General features: G+C 50.9%; 1 protein-coding gene across 1 annotated transcript; it reads right to left on the bottom strand.

The window, feature by feature from the left end:
- Positions 1-65: 65 nt before the first annotated feature.
- On the bottom strand, positions 66-17,093 carry LOC140192924 (tRNA 2'-phosphotransferase 1-like). Its single transcript, XM_072250408.1, is given in 8 exon segments — positions 66-248; positions 636-746; positions 1,792-1,848; positions 3,700-3,877; positions 14,478-14,647; positions 16,714-16,795; positions 17,000-17,022; positions 17,025-17,093. Coding segments are annotated over 8 exon segments (693 nt in total). The 5' UTR covers positions 17,074-17,093; the 3' UTR covers positions 66-225.
- Between the last annotated feature and the right edge of the window lie 1,998 nt (positions 17,094-19,091).

Below are 19,091 nucleotides of genomic sequence, written 5' to 3'. Positions count from 1 at the left end.
AACCTCACCCGTCAGAGTGCCAAGCTTGAATTAGGGAACTCAGCATGCAATGATGACGCTCTGCATTCACACAGTAGTTGTATATTGCACTGAGAGAGAGAGGACAAAATAATCCAGTTGTTTCTGCTGGTACAGTGGTGGCCAGCACCCAATGATGAGTCTCTCTCTGCATTTAGAGTCCAGATGTCCTCCACTGCTGGTACACAATGCGCAGTCTGAGGCTCCTCACTGCAGGGGAAGCAATCGCCCTGCAGAACAAAACACAGTTTCCAAAGGGACTCGCCACAATCGGCAACCCCAACCCTGCTCAAGTCCTATATACGCCATCCTCCTCACCCCAACAGCAAATCACAATGGGCCCAATTCTGCCCAAGGCTGGAGATCCACCACATGAAATCTGTTTGCTAGTGTATGGGTATTTAAAAAGCTGACACTCCGATCTAGTTCCTGCTCCTCCTAACCAGTTTCTCTGATTAAAAAGATATTAGGGTACTGATCTATATACCCCAGGCAGATACCCCCACACTTTACTCTGGACTATAGACTCTGTCCAATTTCCATACCCTCTTAGTAAAGTGACATCCTACCCACAAAAACACCATCTGAGTGCAAAACGATCATTGTCAGAAACTCACTGGTTGGTTTTAATTGGAGAACTTTCTGGAAGTATTTTGGGGGTAAAACCCCATCTTCGTTGCCGGGAGTTAGTATCACCTGGTTGGTGGAGAGATAGAACGGTATCCCATCTGGGGGGAAAAAAGAACAGGAGATTCCCAAAGTCAGACTAGCTCCTGGGTCTGTGCTAACCACAGGTCAATGCAACGTAATGACACCTGTCTGCACGTGTCCATTTCCCTCCATTCCCTGCCTTAAACACCACTGTCATTTGTTTTTCCAGCAGCCTGTTTCAAGGACTCGGACTATCTCCCCTATCTGTCCCTCTCATAAACCTCTATCAGATCTCCCCAGCGCTCCAGAGAAAACAACCCAAATTTGTCTGGCTTCTTCTGCAACGATACAACAGACGTAGCCTGACCACAGCTGCAACGTAACTTCCCAACTTGCTCAAGGCAAGTCTGCCGTACATCATCCATCTTGAAAACAGAACACAGCCCCTTGGCACACAATGCTGTGCTGACCAACTTCCACATAGACCAGTTTCTTAAATGCCTCTACTACCACCCTTGGCGGTGTGTTCAACACATCCCCCCCCCCCCACCCCATACTTTCCTCCAATCACCTTTAAAATTATGGCCCATTGTATTAGCCACTTCCACCCTGAGAGAAAGTCTCTGGCTGCCGACTTGATCTATGCCTATTATCATCTTTTACACCTCTAGTTCCTGCTCCACCCCAGAGAAAAAGCCCTCTAGCTCACTCAACCTAACTTCAAGACCTACTCTCTAATCCAGGCAGCAACCTGGTTAAATCTCCTCTGTACTCTCTCTAAAGCTTCCACATCCTTCCTACAGTGAGGTGACCAGAAGTGAACACAATATTCCAAGTGTGGTCTGAGCAGGGTTTTATAGATCTGCAACATTACCTCATGGCTCTTGAACTCAATCCCCCGACTAATGAAGGTCAACACACTCACCATCCTATCAACTTGTGTGGCACAATGGCTCCAACTCCAGTACTAATCCAGGGTCTGGGTTCACCTACAGGGCTCCTCACACTGAGATAAATACCGGCACACCCCCGTTCGCTAACCTGGCCCAGCCTGTCCCTGCACTCAGAGCCAGCCTCCACTCTTCGTGAGGATCACAGGGAGAGGGACTGTGAGAGACTCACCGTTCAGAGCCTTCTCCAGCTCGACGAAGATCGCCAGTTCACAGCTGCTCCTCATTCCTGCGAGAGAGGACACGGGGCTGAGAGAAGGGCAACTCCGGAGATGACAACCGAGATGGACTTCCAGGCAGACCACACACCCCAGGGAAACGCCACAATACTCCTCTGCTCTTTTTCACACTACTTATTTAATACGTTTTCTTTATGTATTGTAATTTATAATACTACTTTACGCATCGCAATGTACTGCTGATGCAAAACAAACACAACATATGCCAGTGATATTCAACCTGATTCTGAAACAGTACTGCAGCAGTTAGTCCAGCGCTTCATAGCGCTGGCGATCAACTCCTGGTGCAGTCTGTAAGGAGTTGATATGTTCTCCCCAGACCACTGGATTCCCTCCCACATCCCAAAGCCGTTTGGGTTAGGGGGCTGTGGGCGCGCCACGTTGGCGTCAGAAATGTGGCGACACATCCTTGGACTGTGTTGGTCATTAATGCAAATAATGTCTTTCACTGTGTTTCAATGTTGTTACGATGTACGTGGCAAATAATAATTAAAGATTGTTTAACATCATTTCCAGTAAAGGGAAACAAAATTGTTACTCCGGATCCGATGCAGCACAAATAAAAAACAGAATTAAAAAAAAACACAATAAATATAAACACATAAGATAGCTTATATACATAGATTGATTGTATGTCCATAAAGTTACTCTGGGCACAGCAGTGTTTGTACATAAGGTGACTCTGACAGGAAATGATAAAGTAGTGGTGGTTGGGGGTGTGGATTAGTGGGTGGAGGGGTTGCTCAGCCTCACTGCTTGGGGAAAGCAACCATTTTTGAGTCTGGTGGTCCTGGCGTGGATGCTACGTAGCCTCCTCCCTCATGGGAATGGGAGGAACTGATAACGCTAACCTAATCTAATCCATAGCAACCGTTTGCCGATTTTAAATCCACTTTTTTGGGATCCGGGCATCACGCAGCGTTTGTTCTCTGCCGAGACTCTGAAGGGCCTGGCTGTGGGCTAAAGTTCGACACTCAGGGGCCACTTCATTAGGTACACCTGTAAATATCCAATCAGCCAATCACGTGGCAGCAACTCCGCGCATAAGAGCACGCAGACACGGTCAAGAGGTTCAGTTGTTGTTCAGACCAAACATCAGAATGGGGAAGGAGTGCGATCTAAGTCACCTTGACTGTGGAATGATTGTTGGTGCCAGACTGGTTTCTGAGTATCTCAGAAACTGCTGAGCTCCTGGGATTTTCACACACGAGAAGGGGTTCCAAGCCTTTTTTATGCCACGGACCAAGGGACCCATGAACCCCTGTTACAGAGATTACAGAGAATAGTGTGAAAAATTTAAAAAAACATCCATTGAGCTGGAGTTGTGTGGGTGAAAATGTACGAGAGAGGTCAGAGGAGAATGGCCAGACTGGTTCAAGCTGAGAGTAACTCAGATAACCACGTGTTACAACAGTGGTGGGCAGAAGAGCATCTCTGAATGCACAGCACGTTGAACCTTGAAGTGGATGGGCTATGGAAACAAAAGACCATGGACACACACTCAGTGGCCATTTTATTAGGTACAGGAGGTACATAATTAATTACCCATTGCCTGTATATCCTACTAGCACCTTCCTCCTCCCCCAATCCCCCATCTTGTACATCTCTATCAAGTCACCTCTCATCCTGCTTCACTCCAGAGAGAAAAGCCCCATCTCGTTCAACCTCTCCTCACAAGACATGCTCTCTAATCCAGGCAGCATCCTGGTAAATCTCCTCTGCACCCTCTCTGATGCCAGAGTCAGAGGGCACCACCCACGCTACCAGACGCAGACACATCAGAGAGTCTCCCAGACGTGCTCATGTCTCGGCCAGAGGGCAGAGACGCTTCGTTAACTCACCGCTGATAATACTGTCGTCCTCGGGCAGTCCCGGAGCCAGGTGGATGTGCTGGCGAGACTGGCGCCTCAGTCCCTGCGCCTTGATCAGGGGCCAGTGGCGGAGGTAGGTCCCGTGGACAGCCTGTGCTGGGAGATTGCCACCGCCCAGGGATATCGGGGTCAGTTCAAGCTCCTCCACCTTCCAACACAAACAGTTCGGAAAATTTACACAGAGTGAAGCTCCCTCCACACCGTCCCATCACACACTCCCGGGGTCAGACACAGAGTGAAGCTCCCTCTACCCCGTCCCATCACACACTCCTGGGGTCAGACACAGAGTGAAGCTCCCTCTACACCGTCCCGTCACACACTCCCGGCGTCAGACACAGAGTGAAACTCCCTCCACACTATCCCATCACACACTCCCGGGGTCAGACACAGAGTGAAGCTCCCTCTACCCCGTCCCATCACACACTCCTGGGGTCAGACACAGAGTGAAACTCCTTCCACACCATCCCATCACACACTCCCGGGGTCAGACACAGAGTGAAGCTCCCTCCGCACTGTCCCATCTCACACTCCCGGGGTCAGAAACAGAGTGAAGCTCCCTCTACACCGTCCCATCACACACTCCCGAGGTCAGACAGAGTGAAGCTCCCTCTACACCATCCCATCACACACTCCCCAGAATCAGATACAGAGTGAAGCTCCCTCTACACCATCCCATCACTCATTCCTGGGGTCAGACACAGAGTGAAGCTCCCTCTACACTGTCCCATCACACACTCCCGGGGTCAGATACAGAGTGAAACTCCCTCCACACCGTCCCATCACACACTCCCGGGGTCAGACAGAGTGAAGCTCCCTCTACACCATCCCATCACACACTCCCCAGAATCAGATACAGAGTGAAGCTCCCTCTACACCATCCCATCACACACTTCCCAGAATCAGATACAGAGTGAAGCTCCCTCTACACCATCCCATCACTCATTCCTGGGGTCAGACACAGAGTGAAGCTCCCTCCACACCGTCCCATCACACACTCCCGGAGTCAGACACAGAGTGAAGCTCCCTCTACACCATCCATCACTCATTCCCGGGATCAGACACAGAGTGAAGCTCCCTCCACACCGTCCCATCACACACTCCCGGGGTCAGACACAGAGTGAAGCTCCCTCCACACCGTCCCATCACACACTCCCGGGGGTCAGACACAGAGTGAAGCTCCCTCCACACCGTCCCATCACACACTTCCGGGGTCAGACACAGAGTGAAGCTTCCTCCACACCGTCCCATCACACAGTCCCGGGGTCAGACACAGAGTGAAGCTCCCTCCACACCATCCCATCACACACTCCTGGGGTCAGACACAGAGTGAAGCTCCCTCCAAATTGTGCAGAGGATGCAGAGAGCCTGCAGAGAGATATACATAGGTTAAATCCATCTATATCTACCCTATATCTTACAGATAAGGTAGTTAATCAGTTGGAGATTGACAGGTATGATGTTCTGGGCATCACTGAGTCGTGGCTGGAAGATCACAGTTGGGAGTTTAACGCAGAAACATAGAAAACATACAGCACCATACAGGCCCTTCGGCCCACAAAGTTGTGCCGAACATGCCCCTACCTTAGAAATTACTAGACTTACCCACACCCCTATATGTTTCTAAGCTCCATGTACCTGTTCAGGGGTCTCTTAAAAGACCCTATCATATCCGCCTCCACCACCGTTGCCGGCAGCCCATTCCACGCACTCACCTCTCTGCGTAAAAATTTACCCGACATCTCCTCTACTCCCAAGCACCTTAAACCTGTGCCTTCTTGTGGCAACCACTTCAGCCCTGGGATAAAGCCTCTGATTGTCCACACGATCAATGCCTCTCATCGTGTTATACACCTCTATCAGGTCACCTCTCATCCTCCGTCGCTCCAAGGAGAAAAGGTCAAGTTCACTCAACCTATTCTCATAAGGCACACCATCCAATCCAGGCAACATCCTTGTAAATCTCCTCTGCACCCTTTCTATGGCTTCCACATCCTTCCTGTAGTGAGGCGACAAGAACCGAGCACAGTACTCCAAGTGGAGTCTGACCAGGGTCCTATATAGCTGCAACATTACCTCACGACTCCTAAATTCAATTCCACGATTGATGAAGGCCAATGCACCAAATGCCTTCTTAACCACAGAGTCAACTTGCACAGCTGCTTTGAGTGTCCTATGGACTCGGACCCCAGGATCCCTCTGATCCTTCACACTGCCAAGAGTCTTACCATTAATACTATATTCTGCGATCATATTTGACCTACCAAAATGAACCACTTCACACTTATCTGGGTTGAACTACATCTGCCACTTCTCAGCCCAGTTTTGCATCCTATCAATGTCCCACTGTAACCTCTGACAGCCCTCCACACTATCCACAACACCCCCAACTTCTGTGTCATCAGCAAACTTACTAACCCATCCCTCCACTTCCTCATCCAGGTCATTTATAAAAATCACAAACAGAAGGGGTCCCAGAACAGATCCCTGAGGCACACCACTGGTGACCAACCTCCATGCAGAATATGACCCATCTACAACCACTCTTTGCCTTCTGTGAGCAAGCTAGTTCTGGATCCACAAAGCTATGAACCCTTGAATCCCATGCCTCCTTACTTTCTCAATAAGCCTTGCATGGGGTACCTTATCAAATGCCTTGCTGAAATCCATATACACTACATCTACTGCTCTACCATCATCAATGTGTTTAGTCACATCCTCAAAAAATTCAATCAGGCTGATAAGGCACGACCTGCCCTTGACAAAGCCATGCTGACTATTCCTAATCGTATTATACCTCTCCAAATGTTCATAAATCCTGCCTCTCAGGATCTTCTCCATCAATTTACCAACCACTGAAGTAAGACTCACTGGTCTATAATTTCCTGGGCTATCTCTACTCCCTTTCTTGAATAAGGGAACAACATCCGCAACCCTCCAATCCTCTGAAACTCTCCTGTCCCCACTGATGATGCAAAGATCATCGCCAGAGGCTCAGCAATCTCCTCCCTCGCCTCCCACAGAATCATCCGGTCCTGGCAACTTATCCAACCTGATGCTTTCCAACAGCTCCGGCGTATCCTCTTTCTTAATATCCACATGCTCAAGCTTTTCAGTCCACTGCAAGTCATCCCTACAATCACCGAGATACTTTTCTGTCGTGAATACTGAAGTGAAGTATTCATTAAGTACCTCTGCTATTTCCTCCGGTTCCAAACACACTTTTCCACAGTCACACTTGATTGGTCGTATTCTCTCACGTCTTATCCTCTTTCTCTTCTCATACTTGTAGAATGCCTTGGGATTTTCCTTTATCCTGTCCCCCTAGGCCTTCTCATGGCCCCTTCTCTTCTGGCTCTCCTAATCTCCTTCTTAAGCTCCTTCCTGTTAGCCTTATAATCTTCCAGATTTCTAACATTACCTAGCTTTCTGAACCTTTTGTAAGCTTTTCTTTTCTTCTTGACTAGATTTATTACAGCCTTTGTACACCACGGTTCCTGTACCCTACCATAACTTCCCTATCTCATTGGAACGTACCTATGCAGAACTTCACACAAATATCCCCTGAACATTTGCCACATTTCTTCCGTACTTTTCCCTGAGAACATCTGTTCCCAATTTAAGCTTCCAAGTTCCTGCCTGATAGCCTCATAATTCCCCTTACTCCAATTAAATTCTTTCCTAACTTGTCTGTTCCTATCCCTCTCCAATGCTATGGTAAAGGAGATAGAATTGTGATCACTATCTCCAAAATGCTCTCCCACTGAGAGATCTGACACCTGACCAGGTTCATTTCACAAAACCAGATCAAGTACAGCCTCTCCTCTTGCAGGTTTATCTACATATTGTGTCAGGAAACCTTCCTGAACACACCTAACAAACTCCACTCCATCTAAACCCCTTGCTCGAGGGAGATGCCAATCGACATTCGGGAAATTAAAATCTCCCATCACAACAACTCTTATTATTACACCTTTCCAGGATCTGTCTCGCTATCTGCTCCTCAATGTCCCTGTTACTATTGGGCGGCCTATAAAAAACACCCAGTACAGTTATTGACCCCTTCCTGTTCCTGACCTCCACCCACAGAAACTCCGTAGACAATCCCTCCATGACTTCCTCCTTTTCTGCAGCCGTGACACTATCTCTGATCAACAGTGCCACGCCCCCACCTCTTTTGCCTCCCTCCCTGTCCTTTCTGAAACATCTAAAACCCGGCACTTGAAGTAACCATTCCTGCCCCTGAGCCATCCAAGTCTCTGTAATGGCCACAACATCATAGCTCCAAGTACTGAACCACGCTCTAAGCTCATCTGCTTTGTTCACAATGTTCCTTGCATTAAAACAGACACATCTCAAACCATCGGTCTGAGCATATCCCTTCTCTATCACCTGCCTATTCTCCCTCTCGCACTCTCCAAGCTTTCTCTATTTGTGAGCCAATCTCCTCTTCCCCAGTCTCTTCAGTTTGGTTCCCACCGCCCAACAATTCTAGTTTAAACTCTCCCTAATAGCCTTAGCAAACCTCCCCACCAGGATATTGGTCCCCCTGGGATTCAAGTGCAACCTGTCCTTTTTGTACAGGTCACGCCTGCCCCAAAAGAGGTCCCAATGATCCGGAAATCTGAATCCCTGTCCCCTGCTCTAATCCCTCAGCCACGCATTTATCCTCCACCTCATTCTATTCCTATACTCACTGTCACGTGGCACAGGCAGTAATCCCGAGATTACTACCTTTGTGATCCTGCTTTTCAACTTCCTCCTTAACTCCCTGTAGTCTGTTTTCAGGACCTCTTCCCTTTTCCTACCTGTGTCATTGGTACCAATATGTACCATGACCTCTGGCTGTTCACCTTCCCACTGCAGGATATCTTGGACGTGATCTGAAACATCCCGGACCCTGGCACCTGGGAGGCAAACTACCATCCAAGTTTCTTTTCTGCATCCACAGAATCGCCCGTCTAACTATAGAGTCCCCTCTCACTGCTGCCATCCTCTTCCTTTCCCTACCCTTCTGAGCCACAGGGCCAAACTCTAAGCCAGAGGTGTGGCCACTGTTGCTTCCCCCAGGTAGGCTGTCCCCCCTAACAGTACTCAGACAGGAGTACTTAATGTCAAGGGGTACAGCCACAGGGGTACTCTCTAGTGCCTGTCTCTTCTCCTTCCCTCTCCTGACTGTGACCCACTTGTCTGTCTCCCATAGCCCCAGTGTGACCACCTGCCTATAACTCCTTTCTATCACCTCCTCGCTCTCCCTGACCAGATGAAGGTCATTGAGCTGCAACTCCAGATCCCTAACGCGATCCCTTAGGAGCTGCAGCTCGACACACCGGGTGCAGATATGTCCGTCCAGGAGGCTGGGAGACTCCAGGACCTCCCACATCTGGCACCGAGCACAGAAAACCGGCCTCATACACACACGTACACTACTTCGTTTCCACAATTAACACAGGTAAACCTCGCCTCGTTACCGCCTAAGCCCGTTGAGCCAAAGCCCTATCACTCTGCCACCTCTCACTGCGCTGCCCACTCCAAAAGATGCCCACTGGAAATGGCGGTCTTCTTTTTAAACTTTTCCCGCTGCACTGGCTGACGTCACGCGCCTGCGCAGTCTTGCCTCTCTTTTACCCCGAGCAGTAAAACTGCCTTCGCTCCGGAAAGCCTTAGCCGTTCACCCGCAGCCTTCTTGCTCCGAATCATTCAAGGATACACATTATATTGAAGTGACAGGCAGGTAGGCAGAGGGGGTTGGGGGGGCTCTGTTGGTAAAAAATTAAATCAACTCCTTAGAAAAAGGTGACTAAGATCGTAAGATGTAGGATCATTGTGGGTAGAGCTCAGGAAATGCAAGGGTAAAAGGCCTATAAAGAGTAGCCAGGATGTGGGCTACAAACTACAACAGGAGATAGAAAATGCATGCCAAAAGGGCAATGTTACAATAGTCATGGGGGATTTCAATATGCAGGTAGGTTGAGAAAATCAGGTTGGTGCTGAATCCCAAAGAGAGAGTTTGTAGATTCCTATGAGAATTCCTAGAGCAGCTTGTGGTTGAGCCCACTAGGGGATCAGCTTTTCTGGATTGGGTGTTGATTAGGGAGCTTAAGGTAAAGGAACCACTGGGAAACAATAAGACCATAAGTCACAGGAGCAGAATTAGGCCATTTGGCCTATCAAGTCTGCTCCTCCATTCAATCATGGCTGATCCTTTTCTTTTTCTCCTCCTCAACCCCATTTCCCGGCCTTCTCCCCGTAACCTTTGATGCCATGTCCAATCAAGAACCTATCAATCTCTGCCTTAAATACACCCAGTGACCTGGCCTCCACAGCTGCATGTGGCAACGAATTCCACAAATTCACCACCCTCTGGCTAAAGAAATTTCTCCGCATCTGTTTTGAAAGGGCACTTCCGCCATGCCCTCTTGTCCTAGACTCTCCCACCACGGGAAACATCCTTTCCACATCTACTCTGTCCAGGCCTTTCAACATTCGAAAGGTTTCAATGAGATTCCCCCCTCATCCTTCTAAATTCCACCGAGCACAGACCCAGAGCTATCAAAAGTCCCTTTCGCTCCTGGAATCATCCTTGTGAACCTCCTCTGGACTCTCTCCAATGCCAGCACATCTTTTCTAAGATGAGAGACCCGAAACTGTCCACAATACTCAAGGTGAGGCCTCACCAGTGCCTTATAAAGCCTCAGCATCACACCCCTGCTCTTGTATTCTAGACCTCTCGAAATGAATGCTAACGTTGATCATAATATGATAGACATTGTCTTGCGGTTTGAGAGGGAGAAATTAAAGTCAGATCTATCAGTATCACAGTGGAGTAAAGGGAATTACAGAGGCATGAGAGGGGAGCTGGCCGAAGTTGATTGGAAAGGGACACTAGCAAGAATGATGGTGGAACAGCAACAGATAAAGTTTCCAGGAGCAACCTGAAAGATGCAAGATATATACTTCCTGAACGAAGTAGTATTCTAAAGACACGACGACAGAACTGAGGCTGAAAAGCAACGCTAAGCCAGACATCCCACCTCTCCCGGAAGTTCCGGGAATCTCCCGCATATTAATAGTGGCTCCCTGATGCCCGCAAATTATATACAATATCCCGGAAATCAATTTTTTTGAGAGTGAGTGAGAGAAAACAAGAGAGAACGCGCGAGTGACCAAAGAGAGAGTGCGCGCGCGAGGGAAAGCTCGAGAGCAAGCAAGCAAGCGAGAGAGAGAGAGACCGTGCCATGGCAGAGTGTTCCAAAAAAAATATAAAACATACGTCACCCCAGACTACACTAAAGTGTACCCCTGCCTAACAGGGGTCAAAAATAATGACAGTGTTGCTCGCTGCATTGTTTGCAACAGTGACTTTTCTATTGCCCGTGGTGGGTTAAGACTGTAAAAGACGTGTTGAGGTGAGTTTAACAGGTGTCATTCGTTCATTAGCATAGCTAACGTTATTTAATCTAGCTGGCTGGCTGCTAGGGAGCTACTCTATTGCAGACATCCCACCTCTCCCGGAAGTCTCCTGCAAATTGATGGCGCTACCTCCCTGAGATGAGTTTTTGCAGGGTGGGATGTCTGTTAAGGCCAACATAAAAACATAACAGAGAGCACATAGAGTAAAAATTAGTGAGACGTTAAAGGATTGGGAAACTTTGGAAAAAAGAAGCAACAGCCATAAGAAGCAAAAAGATGAAATATCAAGTCGATAGTATCAAAGAGGGTACCAAGTTTTTCTTTTCTAGATATATAAAAGAGTAAAGGGAGGTGAGAGTAGATATCAGACTGCTGGAAAATGTTCCTGGAGAGGTACCAATGGGGGACAAGGAAATGGCAGACAAACCGAATAAGTATTTTGCACTTCTTCACTGTGGAAGACTCTAGCCGTATGCCTGATGCTCGAGAGTGTCAGGGGGTGGTAGTGACTGCAGTTTCTACTACTGGGGCGAAGATCCTCGGGAAGCTGAAAGGTCTGAAGGTAGACGAGTCACCTGGACCAGATGGACTACACCCCAGGGTTCTGAAAGAGGTGGTTGAAGAGATTGTGGAGGAATTACTAATGATCTTTCAAGAATCACTAGGTTCAGGCATGGTTCTGGGAGGTTGGAAAATTGCAAATGTCACTCCATTTCAAGAAGGGAGACAGGCAGAAGAAAGGAAATTATAGGCCAGTTAGTCTGACCTCAGTGGTTGGGAAGATGTTGGAGTCGATTATTAAGGATGAGGTTTTAGGGTATTTGGAGGCACATGATAAAATAAGCCATAATCAGCATGGTTCCCTTAAGGGAAAATTTTGCCTGACAAATTCGTTGGAATTCTTTGAAGAAATAACAAGCAGGATAGACAAAGGAGAATCAGTTGATGTTGTGTACTTGGATTTTCAGAAGGCCTTTGACAACGTGCCACACGTGAGGCTGCTCAGCAAGATAAGAGCCCATAGATTTACAGGAAAGATTCCAGCATGGATAAAGCAGTTTCTGACTGGCAGGAGACAAAGAGTGGGAATAAAGGGAGCCTTTTCCAGTGGCTGTCAGTGACTAGTAGGTTCCACATGGGTCTGCGTTGGGACCCATCATGTTTATGTTATATATCAATGATTTGGATGATGGAATTGATGTCTTTGTTGAAAAGTTTGCAGCTGATATGAAGATAGGTGAAGGGGCAGGTAGTTTTGAGGAAGTAGGGAGGCTACAGAAGGACTTAGATTAGGAGAATGGGCAAAGAAATGGCAGATGGAACACAGTGTTATGAAGTGTTTGGTCATGTACTTTGAGAAGGAATAGAACTTCAGTTATTTTATAAACAGAGAGAAAATTCAGAAAACTGAGGTGCAAAGGGACTTGGGGAGTCCTTATGTATGATTCCCTAAAGGTTAACTTGCAGGTTAAGTCCGTGGTGAGGAAGGAAAATGCAACGTTAGCATTCATTTTGAGTGAAATAGAATACAGAATCAAGGATGTAATGTTGAGACTTTATAAAGCACTGACGAAGCCTCAGTTGGAGTATTGTGAGCAATTTTGGGCCCCTTATTTAAGAAAGGAAGGGCTGATATTGCAGACAGTTCACAAAAATGATTCCAGGAATGAAAGGCTTATGATATGAGGAGTGTTTGATGGTTCTGGGCCTCTACACACCGGAGTTTGGAAGAATCTCATTGAAACCTATCGAACGTTTAAAGGCCGAGATAGAGTGGATGTGAAGAGGATGTTTCCTATAGTGGGGGAGTCTAGGACCAGAGGGCACAGATAGAGTGGATGTGGAGAGGATGTTTCCTATAGTGGGGGAGTCTAGGACCAGAGGACACAGGTAGTGGATGTGGAGAGGATGTTTCCTATAGTGGGGAGTCTAGGACCAGAGGACACAGATAGAGTGGATGTGAAGAGGATGTTTCCTATAGTGGGGGAGTCTAGGACCAGAGGGCACAGATAGAGTGGATGTGGAGAGGATGTTTCCTATAGTGGGGGAGTCTAGGACCAGAGGACACAGATAGAGTGGATGTGGAGAGGATGTTTCCTATAGTGGGGGAGTCAAGGACCAGAGGGCACAGATAGAGTGGATGTGGAGAGGATGTTTCCTATAGTGGGGGAGTCTAGGACCAGAGGACACAGATAGAGTGGATGCGGAGAGGATATTTCCCATAGTGGGGAAGTCTAGGACCAGAGGACACCATCTCTGAACTGAGGGTCGAACACTTCGAACGGAGATGAGGAGAATTCTTTTTTTTAGCCGGGGGGTGGTGAATTTGTGGAATTCATTGCCACAGACGGCTGTGGAGGCTGAGGCATTGGGTATATTTAAGGCGGAGGTTGATAGGTTCCTGATTAGTCAGGGCGTCAAAGGTTACAGGGAGAAGGCAAGAGAATGGGGTCGAGAGGGATAATAAATCAGCCATGATGGAATGGCAGAACAGACTCGATGGGCTGAATGGCCTGATTCTGCTCCTATGTCCTATGATCTAATGGTTGTACTCAATCTGACTTGGACCACAAGTCATAGGAGCTGAATTAGGTCATTCAGCCCATCGAGTCTGCCCCATTCCATCACGGCTGGTTTACTATCCCTCTCAACCCCATTCTCCTGCCTTCTCCACGTAACCTTTGACGCCTTGACTGATCAGGAACCTTTCAACCTCCATCTTCAATATACCCAATGACTTGGTCAACGAGCTCCACAGATTCACTACTCCCCGTCTGAAGAGATTCCTCCTCACCTCACCAACGCTGGTGAACGTGAGGTCATCCACCATGGAAGGATCAGTTTACTCTCGAAATCGTGAAAGGCCGCAGCGCGACTTTGTGCGGGGGGTGGGGGGCGCCCGCGAACACATCGCAGAGGGTGGGTTTGCAGACGCAACGGGCGATCAACGGAACGCTGATCTCCACTGCAAGAGGGTTAGAACGCAAGAGCAGAGAGGTAATGCTGCAGCTGTCGTAGAATCCCATCTGCGCGATCGCACCCTTCCTATTCCCGAGTTCAACCCAAACAGACTCAGTGTGTGACCCCTCCGTTGTGTCTCCCCTGAGTGCAGTCGTGATATTGTCGCTGCAACCCCTCACCACCAACCTCACCCCACAAATCCGATCCTCAAGTCCCGGTAACACCCTCGTTGATTTTCTCTGCGCTCTTTCAATCTTTTTGTTTGGCATCTTTCCTGCAGGTAAGGCAACCAAACCAGCGTACGCCACACCCCCAAACCAGGCCTCACCCAGGTCTCGTCCGGCTCCGACCGGCTCCGGCCCCGAGTTCTCGCGTACCTGCAGCGTGTGCCCCTGGTTGGCCCGGATCTTCAGCGAGCCAGTCGCGGGGTCCGTGTGCAGGGTAAACCGCCGCTTGTCATTTGTGTCCACCACCCGCTGGACGTCCTGTACCGTGTAACGCCTGAACTGGGGGTGTCGCAGAATGGCGTCGACGGGCAGGAATCCGTCTGCGGGGAGAACGGGCTGATGTTACGTACTGGAGGCGGCCGAACGGCGTCTGCGGGGAGAACGGGCAGACATTACTGTACTGGGGGGGCAGCCGAATGGCGTCTGCGGGAGAACGGGCAGACGTTACTGTACTGGGGGGGGGGGGGGGGCGGCTGAACGGCATCTGCGGGAGAATGGGCAGACGTTACTGTACTGGGGGGGGCGGCAGAGCGGCGTCTGCGGGAGAACGGGCAGACGTTACTGTACTGGGGGGGTGGCAGAGCGGCGTCTGCGGGAGAACGGGCAGACGTTACTGTACTAGGGGGGTGGTAGAGCGGCGTCTGCGGGAGAATGGGCAGACGTTACTGTACTGGGGGCGGCAGAGCGATGTCTGCGAGAGAACGGGCAGACGTTATTGTACTGGGGGGGGGGGGGTGGCAGAGCAGCGTACCCCCAAACATACTCCCCTAACTCTGCAGAGGACAGGGCCACAGAGCACTACAGCACAGAAACAGACCTCTCGGCCCATCCAGTCTGTAATAAAGTGTCATTCTGCCTAGTGCTATCATCTTGTGCCTCCCATGCACATACTAATCTAAATTCCTCTTAAACGTTGAAATCGAGCTCGCATCCACCACTTGTGCTGTCTGCTCATTTCACACTCTCGCCACCCTCTGAGTGAAGTTTCTCCTCGTGTTCCCCTTAAACTTCTCACCTTTCACCCTTTAACCCGTGACCTCTGGTTGTAGTCCCGCCCAACCTCAAAGGAAAGAGTCTGCTGGCATTTACCCGATCTATCCCCCTCAGAATTTTGTCAACCTCCATCAAATCTCCTCTCAATCTTCTATGTTCCAAGGTATGAAGTCTTAACCTATTCAGTCTTTCCTTATAGACAACAGACAATAGGTGCAGGAGTAGGCCATTCAGCCCTTCGAGCCAGCACCGCCATTCACTGTGATCATGGCTGATCATCCACAATCAGTACCCTGTTCCTGCCTTCTCCCCATAACCCTTCACTCCACTATCTTTAAGAGCTCTATCTAACTCTTTCTTGAAAGAATCCAGAGAATTGGCCACCACTGCCTCCTGAGGCAGAGCATTCCGCAGATCCACAACCTTCTGGGTGAAAAAGTTTTTCCTCAACTCTGTTCTAAATGGCCTACCCCTCATTCTTAAACTGTGGCCTCTGGTTCTGGACTCACCCATCAACGAGAACATGTTTCCTGCCTCCAGCGTGTCCAATCCCTTAATAATCTTATATGTTTCAATCAGATCCCCTCTCAGCCTTCTAAATTCCAGTGTATACAAGCCCAGTCGCTCCAATCTTTCGACATATGACAGTCAGGTCTTACAACTCAGGTCATCAAGTCCCGGCAACATGCTTGTAAATTCTCTCTGGGCTCGTTCAGTCTTATTGAGATCCTTCCTGTCGGTGGGCGACCAGCACCGAGCACAATCAGAAGCTTCCAATGGCAGAGTATCACAGCAGTTTGCACAAACCGTTAGAGCGCCAGCGACCCCGGGTCCAGTCCCTGCCACCGTCTGCCAGAGGTGACCGCGCAGCTGTCCTCCGCTTCCCTCCCCCATCCCGAAGACGTAGGGGTTAGGGTCGGTGAGCTGTGGTCGTGCTGTGTTGGAACTGGGAGCGTGGCGACACTTGACCCCAGCACGTCCCCAGACTGCGTTGGTCGCTGATGGAAAATGATGCATTTCACTCTGCGTGTGACAAATGAAGCCAATCTTTAAAACTTCCCCTTCCCAATCGGTCCTGCCCCGCTGTTGTGTGTCCCTCTACCCACCATTGTTCCCGTTCCATCACCTTTCCCACCCAACACAACCTCCTGATGAAGAGTCTCCGCCTGAAACGTCGACTGTTTATTCACCTCCACAGACGCTGCCCGACCTGCTGAGTTCCTCCTTTGTGTGTGTTGCTCCGCATTTCCAGCACCTGTACAATCTCTCACGTTTCTCCTCACACACCTCTTCCCTTCTCCATCCCGATATTCCGATTCCCTGTCTCAGCATATCACAACCACAAGAGACACCCCCACACCCTCCGCAGCCAGGGAAGCCCCCTGGCCCCTACCTTTCTGCAACTCCAGGCCGAGCTGAGTGGCTCCGTGCCGGAGGGCGTATGAGAGAGCCTTGGAGAGCCAGACGTCGGGATCCTGCGGACAGAAAGGGAGCGGTCAGCGGGACGGAGACAGAAATGAGATACAGGACAGGGAGGGGTCAGAAGTTCACGGAGGGATCACGGGGAATGGAGAGGGATCAGGGGGACGTTCAGATGTCAGGGTCAAGGGATACAGGGAGGGGTCAGGGATCAGGGGTACAGGGAGGAATCAGTGAGACAGAGAGGTCGAACCACCCACCTGCTCTCGGCCTGGTCTGTGTCGCCTCTCCTTCCCCGAGGCTGGGCTTCCCCTTCCTCCCGCTCCCTCTGCATCGCTACGTCCCAGCGCTGGAAACGAGCTGCAGTGAGGGCCGTCTGAAACCGAGGAAGGAGTGGGGGAAAAGATGAAAGCTCAGTCCCTTTTCCCCAGTCTGCTCCTCGCTCTCCTCTCACTCAACCATCTCCCCCCTCCATTCCTCTCCTGCCCTCCCCTCCCCTACTCCCTTCCATCCTCCCCTGTCCCTTTCCTCCACTCCCCTTCCTTGCTTCCTCTCTCCCCTCCCTACCCCTCTTCTCCCCTTCTTTTCCTCCCTCTTCCCCTTCTTCCTATCCTCCCTCCTCGCTTTCCCCCTCCCTTTATTCCCTCCCTACCTTTCCCCCCTTCCTTTTTCTCCCCATCTTCCTTGCTTCCCCTCCCTCCCCTTCTCCCCTCCCTCTACCCCCCTCCATCTTCCCTTCCCTCCTCTTCCTCCTTTTTCCCCTCCCTCCTCCTCTTCCCCTCCCCTCTCCCCTTCCCCTTCTTCCCCTCCCTCCTCCTCTTCCCCTCCCCTCTCCCCTTCTTCCCCTTCCCTTCTTCCCCTCCCCCCTCCTCTTCCCTCCCCCCTCTCCCCTTCCCCTCCCTCCCTCCCCTTCTCCTTCTTCCCCTCCCTCCTCTACCCCTCCATCTTCCCTTCCCTCCTCTTCCTCCTTTTCCCCTCCCTCCTCCTCTTCCCCCTCCCCTCTCCCCTTCTTCCCCTCCTCCTCCTCTTCCCTCCCCCCTCCCCTTCTTCCCCTCCCTCCATCTTCCCTTCCCTCCTCTTCCTCCTTCTTCCCTCCCCTTCCCCTCCCTCCCTCATCTTCCCCTCCCTCCTCCTCTTCTTCCCTTCTCCTTCTTCCCCTCCCTCCCCCCTCTCCCCTTCTTCCCCTCCCTCCCCCCTCTCCCTTCTTCCCCTCCCTCCTCTACCCCTCCATCTTCCCTTCCCTCCTCTTCCTCCTTTTCCCCTCCCTCCTCCTCTTCCCCTCCCCTCTCCCCTTCTTCCCCTCCCTCCTCCTCTTCCCTCCCCCCTCCCCTTCTTCCCCTCCCTCCATCTTCCCTTCCCTCCTCTTCCTCCTTCTTCCCTCCCCTTCCCCTCCCTCCCTCATCTTCCCCTCCCTCCTCCTCTTCCTCCCCTCCCTCCCCTCCTCGTCTCGTCTTTCCCCCTCCTCCTTCCCCTTCACCACAACCTCGGACTCCACCGAAGTGCAATTCCCCGCTCCGGCCGTCAGAGGGAAGCTCGGCCACGCAGGCGCAGTGAGCGGCCCGGGCCCGCCGGCGCCCCCTGACGGCCGGGCGGTGTCGCTTCAGCCCGCCGGCTCAGCGCTCGCCTGGGTGTCTCCCGGGTCCTGCGCTCCCTCGGTGCATCGGCGGGGCGCTGCCGGCTGCCCCGAGTGTGTCCCCCCCACCCCCCCGGCTCCTCCGTTATTCCCCACGTCCCAGTGAGAGCACGGGCCAGTACGGGGGTGGGGGCTGGAACTTGTGGGGAGTGGGGAACAGTTGATGTGAATGAAGGGCAAATGGGATGAGCTCAGAGTCAGTGACTGGCTGTGGGCTAGAATGGACTTGATGAGGCGAAGGGCCTACTTGTGCATTGCAAGTCCGTTCCCCGAACGCCCCTACCCTTACCTGTCCAACTTCAGCGCAAGTCCACCTTCCCCACCCACACCATCCCACCTCGTCCCATTCTCTGGGTCACGTTCCTCCTGAATCCTCTCTTGGTCTCTTCCTGACCAATTTATATCGGCAAAGTGAGGCGGTGGGAGCAGGTTTGAGGCGATGCGGTGATCTTTCGTTGCTCGGTTCACTGTTAACGGTGGAAAATGCGCCTCACCCGAGGTTTCGCCCAGCACCATCCCGGACACAGATACAGAAAGCTGCCGGGAAAGGGGCCAGCCCCCCTCCCCCCGATCACAGACTGTTCGTCCACTCCCGTCAGGACAAAAAGCTTCCAGTCCAGGACCAGCAGACTCAAAACCAGTTACTCCCCCCAAGCAGTGAGGCTGATCAGCACCTCCACCCACCGACCCACCCCTCCACACCACTACCTTATCATTTC

This window comes from Mobula birostris, unplaced genomic scaffold, assembly GCF_030028105.1.
Source record: "Mobula birostris isolate sMobBir1 unplaced genomic scaffold, sMobBir1.hap1 scaffold_3091, whole genome shotgun sequence".
NCBI lineage: Eukaryota > Metazoa > Chordata > Chondrichthyes > Myliobatiformes > Myliobatidae > Mobula > Mobula birostris.
The sequence above is the reverse complement of the archived record's forward strand: the minus strand, read 5'-3'. Positions and strand labels throughout refer to the sequence as shown.